General features: G+C 50.9%; 1 protein-coding gene across 1 annotated transcript in view; it reads left to right on the forward strand.

The window, feature by feature from the left end:
- The window catches only part of ZFR2 (zinc finger RNA binding protein 2), a 49379-nt gene that overhangs the window by 9521 nt on the left and 20835 nt on the right, over positions 1 to 19023 (forward strand). The window contains exons 3-6 of the mRNA XM_068535001.1: positions 16184 to 16415; positions 17371 to 17491; positions 17961 to 18164; positions 18293 to 18567. Of these exons, the coding sequence (XP_068391102.1) occupies positions 16184 to 16415; positions 17371 to 17491; positions 17961 to 18164; positions 18293 to 18567 (832 nt within the window). The remainder of the gene's footprint in view (positions 1 to 16183; positions 16416 to 17370; positions 17492 to 17960; positions 18165 to 18292; positions 18568 to 19023) is intronic.

Below are 19023 nucleotides of genomic sequence, written 5' to 3' on the forward strand. Positions count from 1 at the left end.
CAGTAACTGGTGTAGGATCCCCAGGGTGGTGAGTGGTGGTGTCTGGCTAGGAATGAGGGCTGCCTGGCTCCCAGGCTGTGCCTTTGCCCCATGGTAGGGCATGCCCGAGCCTGGGGAGGTGCTCGTGGTGACAGACCTAGCCTGATGCAGCCGCTTAGCAGTGGGGTCTGCTGGAGGAGACTGGGTTCCGCCATTCTTTACGCTGTCACCTGGATCCTGCCCCTTTAGTTTGGGTCCTAGCCAGATTGTGGTTTAGGGCTACATTCTTCAGACCTTGCAGAATTCCTTGCCCTCGAGTGGGGAAGCCGAGGAAGTATCTGGTCCAGTGTCATGGGGATGGTAATGATAACCCAACCCATGTCTCTCAATAATCTCTTCCAGAGGCAACAGATAGCTTAGGAAAGGCACCAGAGCCCACGTCAGCCATGGGGGGCAGCATAGGCAGCCCCAGTGCTGCCAGACGGAAAATCACCCGTTAACAGCCCCCAGGTAGGAGCCCCCTGCCCTGTCAGGTACGGCTACGACCAGATTCAGAATGGTCCTGGTCATACCCAGGCCAGCCTCTGTTGCCTGCACCCCATCTCTGCCCCCCTGGTTTCCAGGCCCTTCCAGAGTGAACCTTACCCTCCAAGGCCTGTCTATCCCCTGAGCTTAGGTCCCAGAAACACAAGCTGCCAGAGAGAATCTGGTGTCATTGCCTCAGGGACTGGGGTGCACCTGCCACCACACCCAAAAGCAGGAGAGTGGGGCTTGTGGGAAACTGCAGTCGAGTTTGACGCAGTCCTGACAGTGATTGCACCTCAGCAGCACTTCCCGTGTACTCCCCATGGGATTGACTGGAGGCGGACCCTGGGAAAGCAAGGCACAGGAGTTCTCCTTTTTCAGTGTGCCTGCTGTTGTTTTCTAAAGACCCATCTCAGAAAGGCTTGCAACTGCAGGCGAGACCTGATTTCAGTATATTTTAAGGAAAACCTTTCAAATGACAGAACTATACTATCTGTGTTCCTACCACAAGTACATTAGGTACATTTAAAATTTTTGAAGTGTGGATTTTGAATTTTCATTTTATCCATTTTAGAACCAAAAGTCAACTCACCAACATCAGAGCATAAGTTAATTCCTAATAGAGATTTTTTTCCTCAACATATTCTGTTTCTGAATTTTTTAGTTTTATTTTATATTTTGTCTTTTGTCTAGATCTACCAATGTGTGTATTTAGAATGATCAGAACAAATACATCAAATTTAAAAGCATTTTCAAATGATCCTTTAAAATTCTTTTTTCACGTGAGTGTAATTGATGTTCTCTTATGTGGTTATGGAGATAAGGAGACAAAGACCATTGATCTGGATGAATAACTGAGCAGTCCTAAAAAGTAAGGGAAACGTGTAGAAAGGGTATTTATAAACCTCGTATTCATTCTTTATTTTATATTAGTAGATCAAAAGTTTGTGAACCTTCAGATCAGGGATTGCAGATGGTCTTGTAAGGGGCAGACACATACATGTGTGAATACCATCTAAGATAGAGGATAGAGGGTCTGTCAGGGGAGGATCAAAACAGCCTGCGCACCCCACCCTCCCACCTGTCATTGACACGTGGCACTGAACCCAGAGTGGCAAGTCTTCCCCGTTTCCCAGAGAACCCACAATTCCCCGTCCTATGTGAAATCCCCCAAGTTTTAAATACCAGAACCAAAGTCAGACTGTGTGAGACAAATGACATCTGCTTCCACTTTATGACCTTGCTTTCTGTTCTTAAAAGTTTAATCACAGAAGGATAACGTAGAAGACATGATAGATACATTTGATAATTAAAAGGAATAGTACGTATTCCAGCTAGGAGGAGGAGCCATCCTTTTCGACTGGTTTTAGTCGATTAAGAAGGTTGTGGGGTTTTGTATGTATGTTAAGATGATACCAGTTTTTGTCTTCATCACGGCTCTGAGCTGTTCAGATAGCTTATTCATCTAAGGTGAGAAATGCTGTCTAGTTCAAAACAAAATTACGAAGCTTTGACAAAGCGCAGAGATTTTTTTGCTTGTTTCATTTGTTTTTTTGTATGTCTGTGACACCTTAAATCTGAAGTGTGCTCTTTACTCATTGGGTATTCTAGAATCTTGGTAGGAAAAGCTTTTGGTACCACCCAAGGTCTAACTGGTTGGTAATTGTTCCCTTGTTCTGTCCCTTGTACTGAGGTATCCGCCACCAGCTGGGAACTGACATTCTCTGCCTGTCCTTTTCTCTTATACTTGCGTTAGAGGGTAATTCTAAGCTTGCCAGACTTTTTTAGCTAGAAACTTCATTTGTAAGTATTTGGGGGAACGGGACTTCTTTTTTTGGTATGTATTTTGCTTTGGGCAGTTTTGTTTCCCCCCCAGAGGTAAGTTGCATTTGCGGCGCATCACTGTCCTCTTGCATGTTTAAATTAACAGTTGACTAAGAATTGAGAATTGCTTCACTTTGGTTCTGTAGCACTTTGTAGTTTGGAAAGTCAGTTTTGTTGACTGAGGTTAACTCCTTGTGAGTTTTGCTCTCTGGGAACAGAATGAACTGTAATGCCTAAGACTCTTGGAATGAATGTTTTTAAAAAGCCAGTGGCTTCTTTTAAATTTTGAATGTCATTGGTTGAATCAGGGTTGGTGGTTCGATGTCTCTTGTACTTGCTCATGAGAAACTCAGATTGGCTGTCCAGTCCCACCTCCCTCTGTTGACACGAGAGGCCCATGTGCTAGACCAGCATAGATGTTGCTCTGGAGGTTTTTCTGCCCCTTAAAGCAGCAGGAGAGGGCTGGAACCACGGATGAGCCTTCGCTGTGCCCAGAACAGCATTTCACCTATTTCGTTCATGGCAGCAAAAAGGCACGTCCGTACTGATCCTGGTTGGGCGTCCTCTCACTTGCACTTCTTCTGGGGAGGGCGGGTGTACATAATGCTTTCTCTTTAGCTTAACCAGCATGTATCAGCAAGATGGCATTCTTAAGCATCTGACCAGCAGGGCTAACTATGCAGCCACCTTCCGTATGAGCACCACGTTCCTTTTCAGAAGGATGGAAGAGAATTCCGGGAGTTCCACTGCCAAAGAGAACATGGCTCACCCTCAACGCTCAGGAAACTCCCGTCACCAGTCTCTGGAATCCCTGCCTCGGGAACACCAAGCAGCCCAGTGGCTCTGTCTTGAGGAGCTATGCTGGCCCTGACTGGGAGCTGGAGACGCCTGACTACATTTTAAAGAAGGTTGAAGATGGGCGTAGGGGAATGAAATTCTCCATCATCTTCCCAAGAGCCCAAGGATTTAGTTCATCAGATCCCTTTCCAGGATGTCTTCCGGGAGTACCTGGGTCTGAAATGGGCCTTTAACATGGAGAGTGCATATAAGGCTTCTGTGGAAAAAAAAAAACTTCTGTTAGAAAAATCAGAATTGTTACGGGAATGAATGTATGGTATGTTATATGTTTTGAATGTAAAACCCTTGTGAACTGAAGTGCCAAATGAAGTCATCTCTCTGGGTGTATATGTATGCGTGTACACACAAAATAACAAATGTGATCTGATTGCCAATAAAACAGGTTTGAAAATATCCTCCCTGATGAATGTCTTGAGTGCTCATGTTAGCCTTGGGTATTGCCCTTCACAGTGCACTGTCTGAGCTCCGAATGTTCCTCAACCCTGTGAGTAGTCGCAGACGCACCTGGGAAACTGAGCTAGGTCAGGATGCCAGAGCCGAGGTTTTCTCCCCATAGCACTGCAAAGTAGGTGATCGTTGAGGTTGTGATTTCCAAGTGCTAGACACTCAGGTTTAACCCCTCATTCTGGTTTAGTTTCTGCCATTGGGGTGGGGGTGGGGGTCCTTAGGAGGAGGGATGATAGGTAAGTGGGTGAAGAGCTATGCCCTGGAAGGAAGAGTCCATGATTTAAAAAGAAAGCACTATGTAAGGTTTCTCAGCACTGTGATTCCACAAAAATCTTTCTTCCACTTGATTTTTTTTTCTCATACTCTAAATGTTTTGATTGTTTGTTTGCTCACTGAATGATTCTTTGAAAGCAGTCTGCGTCAGAGATCATTGTTACAGCAAACCCAGAGTGACCTGTCTTTCCTCCTGACCATCCCTGTGACATTTCATCACCTGCCTGTAGATTCCTAAGATGCGCCCTTCTGAAGTGAGGTCTACACTCAAGGTGCAATGTGTCCTTACGATTGGCCTTTTAGGAGCAAGCAGAGCGTGTACCGGAGAGTCCCTGGGTCGGGGAACGTGGCCTCCCCAGATGAGTCCCTTCCATCTCCAGGCCTCCGTGTCCCCATCAGTTAGGTGACTCACTGAACAAGCTCATATCCATGGGTCTTGCCAGCCTTGCATTCTCAAATCTTATCTAGACGATGCACCCAAAGAAGCCTGACTCCCCAAAACAAAATTCAGACCAAAAAGCCTGCGACCCAAAGACAAGGATGGCAGCCAGGACTTGTGAGTCTGCGTCACACAGACGTGCTTCAGTCCCGCTCTTCCTGAGCCAGCAGGTGCCGGTGCTTTCTCCCCAGCTTCCCGCCTCAGCTCTTCTCCCTGCCAGGCAGGCGGCACCCACCGGGCCCTTGTTGTCATGGGGACAGGGGCCCTGGGCCTTGTGGTGCAGCGGCACCCTCTCCCTGTGAGCAGCAGGCGACTTCAGACAGCAGCAGCCCAAGCTTAGGCCCCTTGCTTGAGGGGAGGCTTCACCGAGAGTAAATGTGTGACTCTCTGTTCTTCAACAACCACTCCCAACTCCTTGCTCTTGGTCGGGGTTGAGAATTGGTAGCCTGCAGACCATGTTGGATTCTCACACCAGCTCTCTTCGGCCCGCGCAGTGGGTTTTTTACTTGCTATATTTGAGTTAGGTGCCAGTATTTTAAAATTGGGAGACGTTCCAAAGATTTCTGGTATCGTTTAAAATGGGAAGATCTGGCCACTCTGGGCTGCGTTGTGGGCTCCTGTGCGAGGCACTGTAGCACATGAGTTCTTGTTTGTCACGCCATCCTGAGAGGTAGGTGTTCCCATTTTACAGGTGAGTAAACTGAGGCAAGGAAAGAAGAAGTGACTCGCTCAAGGCCCCGCGGTGAGCAGAGCCAGGATTGGAAGCCAGGTGGTGTGGCTCCCGTTCCCATGCCAGCCGCTGGACTGTGGCTCTCCTCCCAGTTCCTAAGCTTGAAACCCCTGTGAGCTCTTCCTTGATCTTGATCTTGGTCCTCGGTCCTCACGCAGAACCCTCGCGTCCTCAACCTGTTCTCTTCACCTTGCTCTAAGGCAGTGTCTCATTTGTGCCTGCAGGATTTTCATCCATGGAGGTGACTGACGACAGGGGCCCTCTTGCCATTGAATGAGGATTTATTACATTTTCCGAGAGAAGGGAACACGCCACACCACACAGGGGCACGTACACTTTGCCTTTAATCTCAGCAAATGCTTTTTGCTCTCCCATTCAAGGAGAGATTCTTAAGCTGGGGCCTGTGAAGCCCCAGGTGATTACCGGCAAAGCTGTGCCATTTCCAGGGAATCACAGAGGGCCGGAAGTCACAGCTTTCATTTCATTCGTAAAAGGACCCAGAAAAAGGCTATTAGAAATGGACCTCTCACCAAAGGGAGCCGGAGAAGAGGTGTGGGGACTCTCCCTTCAGACTTGGGGCAGGGAGCCCGGGCGGGAGTGACAGCCTCCGCTGCTGCCTCACCTTCCTGCCCCCGACCTTCACACGTTAGGCTCTAATCCCCGATCCCCAGCCCTGGGCACCCCGACCTTGCAGGTCTGAGTTTCTCAGATTGTTCTCTGTGAGGCCGTCCTGGGCGCTGTGGGGTGTGGAGCAGTATCCCTGGCCCCCACCTGCTCGAGGCCAGGAGCCCCCCAGAGCGACAACCACAGATGTCCTCAGTGTCACCCCGTTTCCCCTGGGGGCAGGATCACCCCAGGTGGGAACCCCTGCTCTAGATTACCTAGGTTTTGACAACCATATGGGCCATGCCCGAGTAGACTCTCCCATGAGCTGTTTTTTGGCTAGCTCAACTCCTAAAACCTCGATGTGGTAGATTGGTTGCCAAAACACCCCTGACCTTTATGTTGTTCCTTCTTATATCCACGCCCTTTCCACTGTGACCATGCAGCTCTTCCCATCTAGAAATTATCAATACATCGATTTCCCTGACCCACTTGAGCCTGGGCTTCCTTGTGCTCCTCCTTGGCCCGTAGATTGCAGCAGAAGTGATGCTGCCACAGACTGAAGGTTTATACACCCCCCGCCCCCCATTCATATGTTGAAGCGTAACCCCCAAGTTGGTGGCATTAGGAGGTGGGGCCTTTCGGAGGTGATTAGGTCATGAGGGTGGGGTCCCTAATGAATGGGATTAGTAACCTTTTTTTTTTTTTTTAACCATTGATATGAATTCCTATTACTTAGTTTCTTTTTTTCTTTTTTTTTTTTTTTAATCAGTCATCAATTTTATACACATCAGTGTATACATGTCAATCCCAATCGCCCAATTCAGCACACCACCATCCCCACCCCACCGCGGTTTTCCCCCCTTGGTGTCCATACGTTTGTTCTCTACATCTGTGTCTCAACTTCTGCCCTGCAAACCAGTTCATCTGTACCATTTTTCTAGGTTCCACATACATGCATTAATATACGATATTTGTTTTTCTCTTTCTGACTTATTTCACTCTGTATGACAGTCTCTAGATCCATCCACGTCTCAACAAATGACTCAATTTCGTTCCTTTTTATGGCTGAGTAGTATTCCATTGTATATATGTACCACAACTTCTTTATCCATTCGTCTGTCAATGGGCATTTAGGTTGCTTCCATGACCTGGCTATTGTAATTAGTGCTGCAGTGAACATTGGGGTGCATGTGTCTTTTTGAATTATGGTTTTCTCTGGGTATATGCCCAGTAGTGGGATTGCTGGATCATATGGTAATTCTATTTTTAGTTTTTTAAGGAACCTCCATATTCTCCGTAGTGGCTGTATCAATTTGCATTCCCACCAACAGTGCAAGAGGGTTCCCTTTACTCCACACCCTCTCCAGCATTTGTTGTTTGTAGATTTTCTGATGATGCCCGTTCTGACTGGTGTGAGGTGATACCTCATTGTAGTTTTGATTTGCATTTCTCTAATAATTAGTGATGTTGAGCATCTTTTCATGTGCTTCTTGGCCATCTGTATGTCTTCTTTGGAGAAATGTCTATTTAGGTCTTCTGCCCATTTTTGGATTGGAGGGATTTTGGATTTTAAAGGGACCTCAGAGCTCCCTCACCCCTTGTGCCATTTGAGGACACAGCGAGAAGATGGCTATCTATGAACCGGGACGTGGGCTCTCACCAGATACTTGTCTGCTGGTTCCTTCATCTTGGACTTCCCAGTCTCCAGAACTGAGAAATTTCTGTTGTTTATAAGCCACCCAATCTATGGTATTCTGGTGTAGCGTCTGTTCGAGCTGCCAATCCTGTTTGTTCATGCCTGTTCTAAGCCTAGACCTCCAGAGCCTTTGCCCACGTCCTCTCCATCTTGGGGGACCCTGCCACATGAAGGGCCCCTGGCTGGACCACTGGAGGAGAAGATACTACAGGGAGGAGGGCTTCAGTGCCCGTTGACAGCCAGCTGCCCTCCAGAAGTGGAGATGCCTGCTGCTGACCTCAGATGCAGCCCAGCCCAGCCTAGCCTACACAGTTAGGAACAAAAAAGATGGCTGTTTTAAGCTGGGGATCAGCAAGCCTTTTCCTAAAGGCTCAGAGAGTAAATATTTTCCACTCCATGGGTGTCTTAGTTCAGGCTGCTGTGAGAAAGTACCACAGACTGGGTGGCTTGTAAACAACAGGAGTTTATTCCTCGGAGTTCTGGAGGCTGGAGGTCTGCGATCAGGGTGCAGGCAGGGTTGGGTTCTGCTGAGAACCCTCTTTGGGTTGCAGATGCTGACTTCTAACTGTGTCCTCACCTGGAGGAGAGCGGAGGGGGAGGCAAGCTCTCCTGTGACTTTTATAAGGGTACTTATCCCATCACGGGGGCCCCACCCTCATGACCTCGTCTAATCCTAGTTACCTCCCAAAGGCCCCACCTCCTAACACCATCACATTGAGGGGTAGGGGTTCAACATAACAATTTTGGGGAGACACAAACATTCAGTCCACAACAGCGGGCTGCACCGGGTCTGTTGCAGCTACAGAGCTCGGCCGCTATAGGGCAAAAGTGGCTGAAAGCAATACATAAACAGGCGGGCATGGCTATGTGCCATCAAAACTTTATATTTTGACACTGAAATATGAGTTTTGTATAATTTTCACGTGTCATGAAATAGTACTCTCTTAACTTTCACCAACCACTTAAAAATGCAGAATTCATTTTTTGCTCATGGGCTGTGCAAAAAACAGGCAGTGGGCAGATGTGGCCATACTTGGCCTAACCCTCTTTTAAATCCCTTCCATTTCTCCCTTTATCCCTTCCGTCTGGGCTCCACCATGCCGAGGCCTTTCCTGAGAAGGGCACAGTCCCATGGCACGTGCACCCTCCCCAGCTTGAGGGCATCCGTGCTCCACTTCCGCAGAGCTTGCTTAGCTAAATAAAAGCCAGGCAACACGTCATCCTCCCAGACCACAAACAGCTTTGTGTTGCCCTGAGCAGTTACTCAGGTGGGCCTAGTGTCCCCTTTGGGGTCACAGCTACCACTTTGACCATAGTCACGAAACGTTTACTTGACTGCTTTGCAAGCCCCGTTTTGGGTGTCTGCAAAGCCCTCGACCACCGGGAGCTGGCCTGGCCGAAATTTGCATAGGTGACCTGAAGTGGCCTCTGTGTGTCTCCTATCAGCTTTGCCCTCAGCTTCTCCCCTCTACAGCCATCACCACCTGTCTAGTCTGCTTGAGCTGCCGTAACAAAACACCACAGACTGGCCTAAACAATGCATGTATTTGTCACAGTCTGGAAGCTGGACATTCAAGATCAAGGTGCCGGCAGGGTTGGTTTCTCCTGAGGCCTCTCTCCTTGGCCTGCAGATGGCTGCCTTCTTCCTGTGTCCCTGTGTGGTCTTCCCTCTGTGTGGGCGTCCCTGGTGTCTCTTCTCATAAGGATACCAGTCCTATAGGATTAGGACCCCACCCTTATGGCCTCATTTAATTCTTTAAAGGCTCTATCTCCAAACCCAGTCATATTGGGTTTAGGGCTTCATGTGAATTTGAGGGGGGGCGGGCACAACTCAGTCCACAGCACCACCTTAGCATCCTAAAACAGGACAGATCTTGTCCTGAGATACCGTGGTGACTCCGGATTGCTTACTGGATAAAACTCGGATTCTGCCTGGCATCCCAGAGCCCCGAGCCCACCACCCAGCCACCTGTCACCCACCCCTCCTCTGTCCTTCAGCACACAGGGCCATTTCCCTGTCAGCCCCTGTGCTCTTCTCCCTTTCCCACGTGCGTGCCAGGCCCTTCTCTCAGCCCAGGGGGCTGCATCTGAGCCCGTCTCTGGAATCCCAGTATTCTTCATAGGTGAGGCCTTTTCAGGCTCTGGGTTGGAGGGGGAGGCTCCTGCTGCCTGCTGGGCTGTCAGCACATCCATACTTCCTCCAGACGGTGTGTCTCTGTCTCCCCTGCCCCTCCCCCAGCGTCTCAGCTGTTTGCACAGGAGAGGTGCTTCATCCTGTCATCTGAGGAGATGGGGGCGGGGGTGACCTCCGGTGAGATCAAGGGCATTTCACCATCCCACATAAAACTCAAAGCTGATATCTACCCTGCCCCTGTACGCCTCACAGCCAATCAGTCTGCTCACAGCTGTGACGTTCGCAGGCCCTCCTAATAAAACTGATGGGAGTCACCCTGCAGGGCACGGGAACACCTGAGACCTCCCACCACTGAGTTACGTCAAGACCAAACGGCTTGGACGCCCAGCCATCTGTGGGCAGACTCTCCTTTTGTCCTTGACTTTGGTCTAGCTCAGTGGTCTTCAAACCTCAGGGTGCATAAGCATCACTACTCAGGGTTGTATACAACCAAAACATGTCCTGAATTCTTAGTTTACACCCGCAAACGTGCTGCCTTGAGCCTGATCCTGAGTCACAGGGCGGGCCGCAGTGTCCCGGTGATCCTTCTGGAGTAGGGTCTGGACCAGCCGTAAACCAACGCATGACGCTGCCCATCTGCAGCTGGGGTCTCAAAGCTGGTGCCCTGGGATTGGGCTTGTCCTAGACCAGCGGTTCTCACCCGGACAGTGGGGACATCTGTGGTTGTTCGAGCTGGGAGCACCTCTGGCATTGACTGGGTGGAGACCAGGGATGCTGGTCCACAGCCCAGAGTGCCCAGGACGGCCCCCTACAGAGAGTGATGGGGCTGCAATGTCAGCATTGCCTGGATCGCAAAACCCTGCCCTAGACAGAACAGGCTGTTTGATCTCCTGGCCTGGAACAAGGTCAGCAACCGCCCGCCTCACTGGTTCCCTAGGTGGGGCCCCCACCAGATGGAGACACAGCTTTTGACCTGAGCTGGGTCGCTGCGGGAGCAGGTGAAGAAAGCCCCAAGCTTGTCTCTACTCCCTCGGGCCCTCGGCTAAAGGACAAGACTTGCCCTCCACCGCGGGAGACACTTTGCCTCTGCACCCTCAGTTGGCACCACTTGGTGTGCTGGGTCTTCAGGACTGGGGGCGGAGACCCTTCTGGAGGTGGAGGCCATTGGCACGCTGGGAAGCCAGGCAAGAAGGAAAGCATCACGGCAGTGCTGCTAGCCTCTTACCCAGCAGAGGCAGCAGGGCTCAGTCCAGAGAGCTCCAGGTCTGCGCTCACACTTGGACTCCAGCACTCCCGCCCTTGCAGCTTGGGCAGCTCAGACGCCTTTGTCGAGCCTTCTGAGTGGCTTCAACGGCATGGCTTTTAATCGTCCTCCCAAAACCCATCCCATCCGTTTTCCTTGCCGGTTTGGGTTGGTCCACACCTCTCCCATGTGACTCAGGAGAATGTGGCCCCAGCTCCAGGTTAAATCCTGATGGATCTGAGGCAGCCATCCTCGCCCCATTCTCCTCAGCTGTGCCCTGTTTGGAGCAGGTCGTGTGGGACCCAGGCTGGAAAAGAAGCCATGAGGGGAAGCTGGCACAAGAAAGCATATACAGAACATACGTAGAACATGTGTAACAGTAGAAAATGGGAAATAGCATGTGGTGGTTTAAAAATATTGCCATAAATTCTCATATTCAGTATTCATTAAGAGAATTCATGTTCCATATTCCCATAAATAAATTCACTCCTCCCTTCAAAAGATGGCGCTTAATCCTCTCCCCTTGAGGGTGGGGTGTATTTAGTGGTTCACTTCTAACGCTGAATGTGGCAGAAGTTATGCCATGTGATGTCTGTGGCTCATAACAAGGATAGCTTCCACCTGGTCCTTCCTGTCTCTCTCTGTCATCTCTCATTCTGGGGGAAGCTGGTCGCCATGTTGTAAGAACACTCAAGCAGCATTGGGAAAGCACCAACCATGTTAAGGAGCCACCCTGGAAGCAGATCTCACTACCCCAGTCGAGCCTTCAGATGATGCTGTCCTAGCCGACTTCTTTTTTTTTTTTTTCTGGCCGTGCTGTGCGGCATGGGGAATCTTAGTTCCCCAACCAGGGACCGAATTTGTGCCCCTGCATTGGGAGTGCGGAGTCTTAACCACTGGACTGCCAGGGAATTCCCCCAGCCGACTTCTTATTGGCAACGTCTTAAAGACTCTGAGTCAGGGCTTCCCTGGTGGTGCAGTGGTTGAGAGTCCGCCTGCCAGTGCAGGGGACACGGGTTCGAGCCCTGGTCTGGGAAGATCCCACATGCCGTGGAGCAACTGGGCCCGTGTGCCACAACTACTGAGCCTGCGCGTCTGGAGCCTGTGCTCCGCAATGGGAGAGGCCGCGACAGTGAGAGGCCTGCGCACCGCGATGAAGAGTGGCCCCCGCTTGCCACAACTAGAGAAAGCCCTCGCACAGAAACGAAGACCCAATGCAGCCAATAATAAATAAATAAATAAGTAAATTTATATACATTAAAAAAAGACTCTATGAGTCAGAGCCCATCCACACCACTCTCAAATTCTGACCGACAGAATCTGTGAAGATGATAAATATTTATTATTGTTTGCAGCCACATCGTTGGGGGTAATTTTTTAAATTGAAGTATAATCACAATATTCTATTAGTTTCAGGTATGTAACGTAGTGACTTGATATTTTTATACATTACAAAATGATCACCACGATAAGTCCAGTTATCTGCTACCATGCAAATTTATTGCAATATTATTGACTATATTCCCCATGCTGTATATCACATTCCTCAGACTTACTTATTTAAGGACTGGAAGTTTGTACCTCTTAATCTCCCTCACCTATTTAACTCATCCTCCCAACCCCCTCCCTTCTGGCTACCACCAGTTTATTCTCTGCATCTATGAGTCTGTTTCTGTTTTGTTATGTTTATTCATTTGTTTTATTTTTTAGATTCTTCACATAAGTGGGATCATGTGGTATTTGTCTTTCTCTGTCTGACTTATTTCACTCAGCATAATACCCTGTAGGTCTATCCATGTCACAAATGGCAGGATATCATTCTTTTTTTACAGCTGAGTAATATTCTATCATGCACGAGTACACATGCGTGCACACATATGTGTGTGTGTATACCTAAGTATCCGTCGTTAGACGAATGGATAAAGATATATATGTCCTTTATCCATCTATCTATCAAGGGACACTTAGGTTGATTCCATATCTTGGCTCTTGTAAATAATGCTGCAATGAACATAGGGGTGCATAATCTTTTTGAATTAGTGTTTTTGTTTTCTTCAGAAGAATCCCCAGAAGTGGAATTGCTGGATCATATGGTAGTTCTATTTTTAATTCTTTGAGGAAGCTTCATACTGTTTTCCGTAGTGGCTGTACCAACTGACATTTATTAGGGGTAATTTTTAACTCTGCAATAGAAACTGATACATAATATAAATACTTACCAATAGTAAAATAGGCAAATGAAATATAGTCAAACAAATGAATAGCCTTCACAGTTTGAGAGGCCCAGGGCAAGAGTACAAATGGAAGCCAGCATGCCATGTCTAAATATTTCAACATTATAGACCAAGCTGGCAAAAGTTAAATACAGTATGTTCTGTCCCACCTACCTTAACAAATATACCTTTCTAATGACCAAGAAGAAAAAAAAAGAGTGATGCTAGGTTTACAGTTGTCAGAACATCAAAGGTTATCATTACTGTGCATGTCCGGGCATTCTGGTGATGGGCTGATGATGTTTGGGTGTCTTAAATAAAATAAAAACATACTAATTCATGAATGATTATATATGCTGTAAAATGTGTTTTAGGTGCTTTCATTTCAGCATGAATGATGTTTGTGTAATCAAGATTTTCATGTCATTTGAGTTTTGTTACAATAATGACCCTGTCATGGGCTGACTTGTGTCCTCCTAAAATTCATATTTGGGTGTTAGGTATTGGGGGTTAGGACTTCATTGCTAACTAAAGAATGTGACTGTAGGAGATGGGGTCTTTAAAGAGATAATTTAGGTAAAATGAGGTATTAGGTGGCCCTGATTCAATATGACTGGTGTCCTTAAAAGAAGAAGAGATTAGGACATAGACACACATAGAGGGAGACCACGTGAAGATGTGGGGAAAAGATCCCTGGGACCCCGGCGGGCCAGGACCCCACCTGCGATTGGGCTGCTCCCACCCACCATTTCCCAAACGCCTGACTGTAGGCCATACTAATATTTCCTGAGCACCTGCTATGTGCCAAGCGCCACTGTCTTGCCGGCAAATAGCTTGGGACCCACCGCAGTTCCTGTGGCTTCATGTTGGTGGAAGGATTGCATCAGGCGGTGCTGGGAGGGAAAATCAAGCAGGGTGAGGGGGCAGGATGATGGGTTACAGGGCCCTGCTGCTCTCCAACAGGGGCTCAGGAAGGGCTGGAGAAGGAGGTGAGGAAGGGAGCGAGCAGGTGTGGGAGGGGATGGGAGTGGAGGGCCTTGGGAGGGTTCTGAGCAGGAGGGTGACGTGGTCAGGTCTGTGCTTTGAGAGGACCCCTCTGGCTGCCAGGAGGACGAAGAGATGCTGGCTAGGAGATGGGCAGGGGTGATGCAGCGGGCTCCGCTTGACCCTCAGCACCGCGCTTCCCTCTCCCTGGCAGGTCCCTCAGCCCCCAGGACGGCCTGGATAACACCCCCCCCCCATGTTGTCCCCATTTCTCCATGGCCCTCCCCACTGGGCAGTGAGCCACTTTGGGGGGCAGGAGTGACACTGCAAGCATCACATGTGAGTCTAGCATCGGCCCAGAATGTGTGCGAAGGTGCCAGTGGACAAGTGCTGCCAGCCGTCGTCCCTCTATACTCAGGTCTGCCTGCCTCTGAGCTGTGCACACGCCTTGCCTCATCCCCTACGGCAGCGGTCCCCAACCTTTTTGGCACCAGGGATCGGTTTCGTGGAAGACAAACTTTCCATGGCCAGGGGGAAGGGGATGGTTCAGGCAATAATGCAAGCGATGGGGAGCGGCAGATGAAGCTTCACTCGCTCTCCTGCCCTCTGTGCACCCCCTGCCATGCGGCCCAGTTCCTAACAGGCCACGGACCAGTACCGGGCTGTGGCCCGGGGGTTGGGGACCCCTGCCCTACAGGGTTTGCGGGAACTTCCTTCTTTTAAAAATTGAAGTAGAGTTGATTTACAATATTGTATTCGTTTCAGGTGTACAGCAAAGTGATTCAGTATTTTCTTTAAAGATCTTTTCTGTTATAGGTTATTATAAGATACTAAATATAATTCCCTATGCTATACAGTAGGTCCTTGTTGTTCATCTATTTTCCATATAGTAGTGTGTATCTGTTAATCCCATATTCCTAATTTATTACTCCCTCCCCTCCCCTTTGGTAACCGTAAGATTGTTTTCTATGTCTGTGTGTCTGTTTCTGTTTTGTAAATAAGTTCATTTGTATTATTTTCAGATTTGACATATAAGTGATATCATATAATATTTGTCTTTAACTTACTTCACTTAGTATGAGAATCTCTAGGTCCATCCATGTTGCTGCAAGTGGCAATATTTCATTCTTTTTTACGGCTGAGTAATATTCCATTGTATATGTGTACCACCTCTTCTTTATCCATTCCTCTGTCGATGGACGCTTAGGTTGCTTCCATGTCTTGGCTATTGTAAATAGCGTTGCAGTGAACATTGGGGTGCATATATCTTTCTGAATTAGAGTTTTCGTCTTTTCTGGATATGTATCCAGGATTGGGATTGCTGGATCATACGGTTGCTCTATTTTTATTTATTTATTTATTTATTTTAATTTTTAAAGTTTTTGGCTGTTGCATGCAGCTTGTGGGATCTTAGTTCCCCAACCAGGGATTGAACCCCGGCCCTCAGCAGTGAAAGTGCTGAGTCCTAACCACTGGACCACCAGGGAATTCCCATCTACCACTGGACCACCAGGGAATTCCCATCTATTTTTATTTTTTTAGGAACTTCCATACTGTTTTCCATAGCGGCTACACCAATGTACATTCCCACCAACAGTGTAGGAGGGTTGTAGGAACTTTCTTATATGATTCTTATTGGTATTGGGCTAAAATCTTTGCCGATACCCTTCCCCGACAAAGGGGCTTTTACATTTGAGGACTGTCTACTGGTGACTGATACTCAGCATGGTGAGGAGCATGGGGATCAGAAAGATCTGAGTCTGAATCAGGCACTTGTCACCTATCCTCAGAGTTTCGTCTTCCAGACACTGGGGACAGACCAACAGATGGACATACAGACAGCTGGCAGTGCCTTCTCTAAGGGCAGGAAGGTAGGGATGAGATGAGGCAGACAAAAGGCCTCAGCTCTGGGCTTCCTGCAGAACGAACCACAAGCAAGAGCTGGTTCTTATAGGTAAAGAGTTCTTAGTTTAGCGTTAATCAGCCTTCCATGATTTTTCTCAACTGTGAAAATGGGGACCAGGCTGGCTCCGAGCACTCAGGGTTGCTGTGAGATTGTGTTAATTCATGAAAAGCGCTTCCAATGGCGCCTGCGCTCACAGAAGAAAGGTCTTGGACTGGAGGCATCCAAGTGGCTGACGTCTAGTGTCAGATGGCATTTTTGTGCTCAATGCAGGTTCTCGAATGCCAGGATCTAACGCTGCCGGGTTCTGTGTTTATCCGTGGTTCTAGCGCCCAGCCTCCGATGGCTTTTCCCCTCCCAGCTGCTGGAACCAGCTTGGCCATGCAGCCCGCTCCTGGACTGGGCCCTGCCCTGATCCCGTTTCCCGAGGCCGCCCAGCCACCCAGGCCCATCACTCCAGCGGGGTACGGCGGGTACCAGCCCCACCCCAGCCAGGACCTTGGTTACGGCGGCCAGCCCCAGGAGCCTGTGCCGGCAGCCACCACGGCTCCCTCCTACCAGGTATCAGCCCGACTTTTCTCTGCCCAGCACCAGTTCTTCCTTGAAAACACAATCCAGACGGGCCATCACCCTCCTCCTGATGCTCCCATCCCTGCCCTTAGAGGGGATGGGGGCGGGGCTTGTCCTTCCCGGGCCTTTCCGGTGCTGACGATGCCCCCTTCCTGACCCCGAGCTCTAGGGCCGCAGATCTGGCAGTTGTGTTTCCACGTGGAATCGCCAAGGCGTCCCACACTCCATGTGGCCCAGCCCCCCGAGCCTCTGTCACCCACAGCTTGTTCCTGATTTGCTCGGCCAAGCGCGTACCCACTTGGCTCCGTCCCCTCCCTCCTTTACTCCCCTTTGCTTCCCCAGGACCTCTGGGACTTCTCCCAACCTGCCATCCTGAGCTCCTGCCCTGCTCCCAGGGCCTCCTCCCGGCTTCTTGGATCCGTCCTCACCTCCATGCAGTTAGTCCCTGGTCCACTCAACAGCTCCTATCTCCCTGTGAACCAGCCGTGCTTCCTGCTGCCCCAGGCCCTTCCGGCACCCCGGCCCCGCCTGCCCACCCAGCCCCTCTCCTGGCGCTCACAGTCCTCTGCTCTGACCGGCTTCCGGGTCTCCTGCCAGCCCACCGGCCGACCCCCACCAGGGCCTCCGCTCCCTGCCAACCCGGCCAGGAGCCCTGTCCCCGGTCTCCGCACGCCTGCCTCCTCCTATGAGCCATGCCCGGCAGCCCTTGTTGCGTTGCATGTTCCTCAGAGCACTTTTGCTCTCAGACATTAGCATCAGTTCTGAGGGAGCAGGCCACACCCCTCTCCCTGCTCGCTGCGTCCCCAGGTCCCAGAACAGAGGCTGGTACAGAGCAGGAGCTCGGGAACCACGTGGATGCAGGCCTTGCAGGGGGCGAGGAGGGGGCCTTGCCCCACCCTGAGCACCTTTCTCCTGCTCTGTGTTCCCCATGGAAACCCTCTCGCAGGACAGTTACAGCTATGGACCATCGACGGCCGCTGGTGGCTACGAGAACAAACGGGACCCGCCACGTGCTGCTGGCCTGCCTCAGCTCCCAGCCATGGCCACGGCCACGCTCTGCCCACCAGGTGGGTGGGTCTCTGCAGGGTCAGGACGGGGGCAAGGGGGCCTCGCTTACACGGGAGGGACCCCAGGAAAGTCAGGTTTCAAGCGCTTCAGGTTCACAGGAAGTGCAGCAGTAGTGTGGGTCTCAGGGCTGTCTCCTCAAATACGCCCCAAAGTCTGCACTAGTCAGTGGGCCCGTGTGTGCGAGAGAGAGGGGCGGGGAAACCCAGACAGAGAGATGGGGGAGAGACGAAGGTGGGGCTGGAAGTGTTTTCCAAGGAGGTGGGTCCTGCTGAGGACTTGGAATCCGAGATGGAAGAGCCCGGGGCTCCGGCCTCCAGCGCGGCTCAGACACCCAGCCTTCACAGCCAGTTGTGCCCAGGCCGTGCCAGCTCCTGGCAGCCGGGGGGCAGTTGTGTTGGTCACACTTTCTCTGCTCCCTGGGCCCGGTGTCACAGGGGTGGTCCTGCAGAGGCTGTGCTTGCTCTCCAGGGCCCCAAGGAGCCTACGGTGGCATTGGGTACAACCAAGCGCAGCCCCTGCCTCAGGTGCCCACCACCGAGGCGGGGCAGCCGGCCAGCGCTTCGCCCTCCACCTCCACCTACCCCCCGGCGAGCAGCGGTCAGCCCGCGGCCTCCTCCCTCTCCACCCTGCCTTCCTCATCCTCGTTCGGCCCAGCCTCCGCCCCGTACACCGGTAAGATGGTGGTTTCCCCCGCAGGCGTGCAAGTGCAGGCTGTTCCTTTTATTTGCTGCCGAAATAAATGTGGTCCTTTCCTCAAAACCAACCCATCTCCCCCTCTCATTTTTATCTCCGCTTCATAGGACCAAGCTACCCGAGCTATGACGCATCCCCGTACTCAGCGGTCAGTCCTTACTATCCCCCGCTGCTCCTCCCACAGATGTGGCCGCCCCCGCTCCCAAAGCCCGCGGACTCGTCCCTGTGGGGCGGCTCGGGAAGCAATCCCAGTGCCCGTTGCGCCGACAGCTTCGCCAAGAAGCTACCAGTTGCCACCAAGCTGCCAAAACCCAGGGGTGGCCCCAAGCAGCTCCCGCTTCACTATTGTGACATCTGCAAGATCAGCTGTGCTGGTCCCCAGGTCAGCCGCCCCGCCCCACGCTGGGCAGGACCCGGACCTTCCTGCCCCCGCGGGTGGGAGAGCCCTCCCTTGCCCCCTGCGACCGGCCAGAGGTCAGGGTCGTTGCCTGCTCAAAAGAGATCTGTTATTAATTTGCAACGCCAAGTGCCCATCAGCATAACCTTAAAACTGCCTGGTGTTTTTGTGAAAGACGCGAGAGCGGGCCCAGCGCTGGTCGTTGGCCGCAGAAGCATGGTCTTGCACCCTGAGGCCATCTGCAGCAGGGAGGCCCTCAGCGCACCGTCCTGGACGCGAGGGCCGGCAGGCGCGGCTGGTCACAGTGCGCCTTTGCTGCAGGGCCGTGCAGGCAGGGCCGTGCAGGCAGGGCCATACAGACAGGGCCATGCAGGCAGAGCCGTGTAGGCAAGGCCGCAGGTGGGTAAAAGCAGCATGTTCGTGCGCTTGTGCGGGCGAGTG

This window comes from Eschrichtius robustus, chromosome 2, assembly GCF_028021215.1.
Source record: "Eschrichtius robustus isolate mEscRob2 chromosome 2, mEscRob2.pri, whole genome shotgun sequence".
Lineage (NCBI taxonomy): Eukaryota > Metazoa > Chordata > Mammalia > Artiodactyla > Eschrichtiidae > Eschrichtius > Eschrichtius robustus.